Source organism: Microplitis mediator, chromosome 6 (genome assembly GCF_029852145.1).
Source record: "Microplitis mediator isolate UGA2020A chromosome 6, iyMicMedi2.1, whole genome shotgun sequence".
NCBI lineage: Eukaryota > Metazoa > Arthropoda > Insecta > Hymenoptera > Braconidae > Microplitis > Microplitis mediator.
The window spans coordinates 553076-561550 of record NC_079974.1 but is presented as its reverse complement, the minus strand read 5'-3'; the positions used below and the strand labels follow the sequence as shown (position 1 = coordinate 561550).

General features: G+C 32.2%; 1 protein-coding gene across 1 annotated transcript; it reads right to left on the bottom strand.

Moving 5' to 3' along the window:
* Window positions 1-1345: 1345 nt before the first annotated feature.
* On the bottom strand, window positions 1346-6028 carry LOC130670623 (uncharacterized). The gene is made up of 5 exons (XM_057474055.1): window positions 5864-6028; window positions 5658-5801; window positions 2056-2214; window positions 1581-1727; window positions 1346-1516 (listed from the first exon to the last, which is right to left on the bottom strand). Exons 1-4 carry the CDS (start codon window positions 5912-5914, stop codon window positions 1584-1586), a joined length of 498 nt encoding a protein of 165 aa, XP_057330038.1. The 5' UTR covers window positions 5915-6028; the 3' UTR covers window positions 1346-1516; window positions 1581-1583.
* Window positions 6029-8475: the final 2447 nt, after the last annotated feature.

Sequence of the window (8475 nt, the reverse complement as noted above, 5' to 3'; positions counted from 1 at the left end):
TCTCTCAATCGAATTGACCGATTGAGACGGTTAAGGTAGCAATCGGCGCGTTTTATGAAATTCTAGGGCTGATTGGATTTTGGAGTTGATCGTTCAACTCGTTTCTAAGAACCTAATAAAAAACTAAAAAAATAATTTTTTTTTTCGTAATTCGCCAATATTTTCGAGTCTACTTGATCGAATGATCTGAAATTTTCAGAAAAGTTGATGGCCAATAAACTCTTTCGATTGCTACCGTAACCATCCCAATCGGTTCATTAGTCAATAAGTTATAGACCGGTCACACACATACACACACACAAACACACACATATACACACACGTACAGACACTCGGACATCATTCTAAAAATAGTCAGAATAGCTTACTAGGACCTCAGAATGTCGACATCTGATGAAATTTCGATTTTCGCAAATCGGGGTGAAAACAATACTTCCCGAAATTTTTAAAATCATCGATTTTCTTAGCGGGAAGTTAAAATTTTTTTTTAATTCTTTCGTCAACGGTTTCTCTTGAACGAATGAACCGATTTTGATGGTTGAGGTGGCATTCGACGCGGCTTATAAAGTTTGAGCGCTGATTAGATTTTGGAATCAATCCATCGAGCGAATTAAAAGTTATCCAAAAAAACCATTTTTGAAAAAATTTTATTTTTGAAATATCTCCGAACGCGCCGGAGTGATTAAGCGCAAATTTTTACAGCTAGATATTAACAAGCCGCGACGAATGACACCTCACCGATCAAAATCGGTCCATCCGTTTAAGAGTTACAGATATTTACATACGAATTTACGTACACACATACATACACTCGGACATCATCTTGAAATTAATCAGAATAGTTTCCTAGAACTTCAAAACGTCAAAATCTGATAGAAATTCGATTTAGGAAAACCGGACCGAAACCAATAACGCCGAATTTTTGAAAATTTTCAATTTTCTTAGTGGGAAGTTAAAAATACTCCAGTAGGATTCTATTATCAGACCAAGTACAGTGGGTCTTTCTGACGTGTGTTGGCATTGATTTAAAGCCAAATGATAGTTTTAACTACTGTTTTACTTGGTCCTCGAGGCTCCAAATGTAAGGTAACTTGATGCATGGTCGTACAATATGAACTTGATTAATTTTTAATAAAAAAAAAAAATACACTCGAGTTTCTCGGACCTATACCAGGGTCTAGACTTGCACGTCACGTCAGAAACCTCACGGGTCTTTCTCATCACCAAAGTTTCAAAGTTATATGAACCTTTATAATTAGAAGATTACGATAAAATATAACTGACAGAATTGGATTATTATGGGAAAAGCATTAGTTATCAGGAATGAAAACCATATTTTCTGACAATGAAAAATTTTTTTATGACAGTTATTGTAAATATAACTCTATAAAAGTAAATATAATTATATAAAATGATATGTAACTATATAAAATTAGACGAAACCAAAATTCATATCTTATTTTCTATAACCATTTACATAATTAGCTATAAATTATTTTTCCAGGGATGCCAGAAACTGAAAACAAATTAAGAAAAATGAGTAATTATCATTATAGTGTCGCTCTAAAAAATCACTTCACCTTTTATTGGGAGATGACGAATACTTGGTATATTAATAATGGCTTCTCCTCGTACAATAGACCAAATTCCACCATGTGTTTATTAGGTGGGAATTCATCTGGTAATGTGTCTGTTGGAATTATATAACCTTCAGTTCCATAAAGACCCTGAAAAGTGTTAGAATTAAGATTAAAACATTAGGTAACAATGAGATCCATAGATATGATTATATTGCAAGGAAACACTATTAAAAGTTACTAGTGTTGAATTAAGTGTTGTACTAATGAAATTAAACGTACTAAGATAACTCTAAGCACTGATGGTTTTAAATGGACTAATGACACTAAACTATTAGGGCAAAACAAACTTAACCATTAGTCTCATTATGGCATGGAATATCGTTCATTAAACCGTTATTTCAAAAGATAACATAATATATTAAATCTTTATGGTACTTCTGAATTCCTTCATATCTCATAGTCAATTATCACTTACAATGTCAGGTGGACAATGGTCTACAGACATTCCAAATGCTTGAAGAACACGACCCATTATAATAGGTTCCTCAATGAAATCACACAAGCTCATCTGTACATCAATTCCAGTATTCACCACATATTCACCCATTGATGCTCCTGTTAATGAGAAATATCCCTAAAAATTACGAGTTGATTATTTTTTGGTTTATGAGCTATAACCATATAAATATAAAGAAAAGGTCATTTGGCAGCTGTAATGGAAGGTAGATTTTCCAATTAATCTAGGTAAAAAAAGACAACGACTATTTTCGATAGAGAACTTCAGATGGTTGATTTGACAAAACATTACGTAGGTACCCTAGCGAATCCGAATTACGGTAAATACAGTGATTTACCGTAATTTACCGTAATTTACGGTACCTAGCAGAATTACCGTAAATTACGGTAATCTACGGTAAATTACGGTAATCTAGGCAAATTACGATAAATTGCCGTAATTTACGGTAATTTACGGCGCCTAGCAGAATTACCGTAAATTACGGTAATCTACGGTAAATTACGGTAATCTAAGGTAAATTACGGTAATCTAGGCAAATTACGGTACATTGCCGTAATTTACGGTGCCTAGCAGAATTACTATAAATTACGGTAATCTACGGTAAATTACAGTAATCTACGGTAAATTACGGTAATCTACGGTAAATTACGGTAAATTGCCGTAATTTACGGTGCCTAGCAGAATTACCGTAAATTACGGTAATCTACGGTAAATCAGGTAAATTGCGGTAAATCGCCGTAATTTACGGTGCCTAGCAGAATTACCGTAAATTATGGTAATCTAGGCGAATTACGGTAAATTGCCGTAATTTACGGTAATTTACGGTGCCTAGCAGAATTTCCGTAAAGTACGGTAATCTACGGTAAATTACGGTAATCTAGGCAAATTACGGTAAATTGCCGTAATTTACGGTAATTATGCCAGGCGCCGAAAAATTACGGTAAGTTACGGCAATTCACCGTAATTTGCCGTAGATTACCGTAATTTACGGTAATTCTGCTAGGCACCGTAAATTACGGTAAATCACTGTATTAACCGTAATTCGAATCCGCTAGGGTAATGTACCAAACGAACCTTCACGTAAACAAAGTAAAGAAAATTTAATTAGTATGAGATCATAATTGTAATCGCTATTACGATGGAAGGACCACTTATAATTATAGGACGTATAGGTACGATTGAAACATCATTAGTTTTATTAAAAATTTCAAGGCTATCAAATTATTGGAAGAAATAAACAAAACATAAAGCTTAGGGTCATAAATTAAAGATTATTAGACATACTTTCAGATACTTTTTACGGAAATTGTCTATGAATATTAGTTTTCAAGTTATATAAACTTTAGCAGTGATTAAAAACTGATTTTTACGAAAAATCATGGAAATTTCAAACAGCCATCAATTCAAAACTATTCGAACGATTTAGCCCATCCTTCTCAAAGTCTATTTACTTTTGTAATAATTACAATAGTAAAAATGAAAATGGTAGTTCGATTTTTCGTGAAAAACCAGTTTTACATTTTTAATCAATTGCAATTAAACTAAAAGGATTTAGATAGTGATTTTTAAAAAGGTTCTCGTACTAAAAAAAAACGAAGATAGTATAAAAATAGTTAGGCCGATTAATTATGTTTATCGGGACTTATCGTGTTTACTAATTTTCATACACGACAATTGATAACTCGTGTCTCTGGGATCAAAATATTTTATATTTAACTAATAGAATATTTAATCGACTTAATGTTGGGCTTAAATTATTCGTTAATAAATTGTCTTTGTATGAGTATACTATTTTATTCATTTTAGTGTATTCAAAAGAGTGGAAATGATTTAATGTGAGTGAACGAGTCAAAAAACGCCCGAGTAAAAACAGAATTCCGCCGCACCACCGCCGCAATACCGCTGCACGGCTTTTTAAGCGCCGCACCACCGCTGCACTACAGCCGTGACAATTCCGATTATTTCATAAATGCCGCACCACCGCCGTGACAACCCGAGTAAAAATGAAATCATTATTTTTACGAAAAAATTATAAATTTTTATTGACCGCTGCACCACCGCTGCACCACCGCCGCACCATAGCTGTGATATTTTGTTGTAAATTATTTTTGATAAGTGATTTAAAAGTGGTATATTCTTTTCAATCTCATATAGCACAAGTAAACTTAGTAGTCAATGTCGGTAGCGTAGCCTAGTCGTTAAAGCGTCGGTCTTTCGTGCGTAAGGTCCCGGGTTCGAATCCTACTAAATCGTGTGCGTTTGGTTGATATTTATAGCGTTTTTTCCTTAAATTAAAAATTTCTACTCGGTTAGAAATTAATTTTATCACAAATCTGATTGATTTCCGCATCATCAAAGAAAAAAAAAAATGTTGGAAAATCCAAAAGTGCACACCTCAATCGCTCATTTTATTTTTAATCACTACTTTTATTATATAATATTAATGTGTTTTTTTTATTATGAACTTTTATTCAACTTACAAATTATCAATTTGATTTTTTTATTTCTTATTTTCAGTTTAATATTTTTTTACTAACATTTTTTTTTAAATATCCCGCCTTTTGTCTTAGATGTCGCCTTTTTTTCAAACATATTAAACGCTAATGCTGCCACCAGTAGTTGATAGAGAGAAAAATGAAAAAATAATAACAACAGTAAAAATAGCAGCTAGATTTTTCACGAATAATCAGTTTTACGTCGTTAATTACTTACAATTAAACTAAAAGGATTCAGATAGTAATTTTCATAAGGGTTCTTGTGATAAAAAATACAAAGACAATAAAAAAAAAGTAAGGCCGATTAACGGTATCCATCGAGAGTTATCGTGTTTACGAAGTTTCATACGTAACAATTGACAGCACTGATTTCTTGAGTTAAACTAATTTATTTTAAACGAATAAAATAATGAATCGACTTAAAATTGGGTTCAAATTGTTCCTGAATAAATTCTCTATATGCTAGAATACAATTTTACCTATCTTAGTGGAATAAAAATAGTGTAGAAAGATTTTTATGTGAGTAAAATAGTCGAATAAAAAAAACCGTCCATAAAGCACACCTGCGCTTTCGCGCTTGAGGTGTACAAAACTACTAAAATTGAGTAAGTCTTTTTTTTTAATTTAGTTGAAATTTCTATACATGGCTATGTATATATTGAAAATTTTAATATATGGCCATATATAATTTACTCCTACCGGACAATTGAATTTCTCTCACCATAAACCGGGTAAATTAATTAATTAATCATAAGATATTTTGGCATATAAATGCCATTTTTTTGTGAAATCGGGGTTATGCTTAAGCATTGGTGCGGCGGTCGTGCAGCGGTGGTGCGGCGGTGCTGGCAGAATATATTTTAAGCGTGCGGCGGAATATTCCGCCAAACGGTGGTGGTGCAGCGGTGGTGCGGCGGTCGATAAAAATTTATAATTTTTTCGTAAAAATAATAAATTCATTTTTACTCGGGCGTAGATTGATCATGAAGCATCCTTGGTGCTTTCGCACTAGAGGTGTGCAAAATATGAGTAATAACAACAGTAAAAATGAGAAACAATAATTACTTGAGTTTCTATCGAAAGTGGTTTAATTAGCGTCATGTTTACGACCCATGCATTCTCATCATTTACATAAGTTTCAGGTTCTAAGAAATATTCCTCATCGTAAGCCGTACACATGGCATCCTCAAGAACTAGATGCAGGGTTCCCTAAAAAATTATATTAAAGACAATATATTCTGTATAACTGACATTATAATTAAATGTATTACCTGTGTGCCAAACGATTGAGTAATAACAACTATAGCGATTGGTAATATCATATTTTCATGTAAGTTGTTATACCTTCGAAATATTACGGCATCTATGAGCCATATAATCGTAATCAGCTTTATATTACATCGAATGAGAGATTTGATTAGAGTAAAAATGTCAGGCCACCGGTGACGTGAGTATACACTAAGCTATCGTCACAAAATCAATCAACAACAATGTAAAATTGTGATACAAAAACAATGCAGTGCAAATAATCAGTGAATCAATTTTGCCTTGAAGTCCGTGTGGACCTATAATTATATAGTAAGGCCAAAAATTGTCACGAAATCCAAAACATATCTAATATCTCACTTAATCAGAATGCAAATAATACAACACAATAAATAAAACAATAATAATATACAATTAAAAGTATAAAAGTAATAAGAATAGTATTAAAAAATTAAAAAATAATAATAACAATTCGTTATTAATAGAAATACTGCTTTACTGATCGGCTTGATTGACGGTTTTATTCAATTGTAAACTTCATTTGCACGCCTCGGAAGCGAAGCGGAGAGGTTGTGCTTTATAACCGACCTGTCAAGGTCACACGATTTCCACTCATTAAAGTGCATATATTTTTTTTCTATTACTCTTACACATTATGAAAAACACATCAATATAAAGCTGAAACACTAATGAATAATCCTGATACTTTTTTTAATTTGTCTAATATGTATTAATATAAAAAAAAGTTCATTAAAAAAAATTTATCGTGGACGTCCATTAGTCTGTGGTTCAAAAAAACGGCGTGGTACGAATATCTCGAGAACGACTTGACGAAACTACTTAATTTTTTTTTCAAAATTTTCAGAAATAAGCAAAGAAGGTTCCTTTCGAAAATCACTACTGTAGGCCTTCTCGTTTTTTTAAAAATAAATCATTACGGTTAAAACCGGCAATCTTACATGTAAACAAACACATACTGCCGCCATTTTTCATTAGGAATGTTCTCCTTATTTATTTTTTTTTTTTACTTTTATTACCGTATATTTACCATGGTAATTTCTATGAGAAAAGATCGGGATATTCAATTTTATTCGAAATTTAGCTTTTAAAAAAAAACATAACATGAGCGTTCGAGGGGTGCACTTTTGGATTTTCCAAATTTTAAATAAACTATGTTTGATTACATATGGATATCCTTACGATAATGCTCACTGTAATCCCATACATTATTAGGAAAGAATTAGAGACCTAAAGATGCAAAATTTTAAAAAATGGTTTCAACCCGAATATACTTACTGAGCTTATCAGTAAAGTTGATGCAGGTACATTCTACTTTAGACCGTTAGAAAGATGGTAAAGACAATGGCGGTGAATTTTTTTTATCATGGTTATAGCAAGTATTCTAAGTTCCTTTAATAAGTGTAAGGTGTTATTAGATTGGACTTTTTCCTGATGGATTAGCTCGCCGAAGTCCAAGGATTTTTTAGGGAAAGTGCGGGGATAGTTTGAAAAGGAAATAACGATTTGTAAACAAAAAATTTATAATTACAAACTGCCTTTCTTTATTATACAATTTTATTTATTTTAAACAGAGTTACGCGGTAAAACAAAGTATTGTTAAAAATATAATTTATAAATAAACGATAATATTTAGTTTAAACGATAAGTAATAGACCAATTTTACATGTCAAGACGATCTGGCATTGAAAATTAAAAATCATTTACTTATTTATTTTATTTAAATATCATCATTAGGTCATTTGACCTGTTACAGGTCGCTACGTAGGTATTTTACAATACTTAGACAATTGACAGATATAAATCAAACTTCCATTCAACACTAAATGCTACATATAGTTCTTAATACATGAGAATATTTAAGTATTTGATATTTTATTATCAGAATATGAATTGAAAAAAATGTTGATTGTTGCGTGGTGATATTTTGTCCGGGGTTCAAAACGCATGGAACCCCGAAAAACGATTCGATAGATCGATTTAAAAATTTTAAAGGTTTTTGGGAGTACATTAAGTTAAAAAATCACCTGGCAACATTATTCTTTCCATCGTTATTTCCATAGTAGTGATTGATTTACTAAAACACTAAAAAAAGTTATTTTTCTGTACTTACTTCTAATAGATATTAAAAATGAAAAAAAATTTTTTTTAATCCAGGAAAACATCGTCATGCACGATCATGCTTGATCGTGCATAATTCATTCATTATCGTGCATGATCCAAGAGCAGTAAAGCATGATTCAGGCACAGTTGTGCATGTTCCAGAATGACTTCGCATGATTCATGCAAAGGCATGCATGATCATGCATGGCGAGGAAATAATAGTCACACATGATTCGTAGAATACTCATGCATGCTCATGTATGACCAAGCTTAACCATGAATGATCATGCATGATGCCTGTCAAGTCATGCTTGATCAGGCATGAGTCATGTTAAGTTATGTCTAATCATGCATGACTATGTATAACGCAAAATTAATGATCATACATTGGATTGCAGGACTGAGTATGACTTTCCATGAGCATACATGACCATGCCTAATTCATACAAAATCATACTCAATCAAATATGACTATTATCACGAAATCAATTAACAA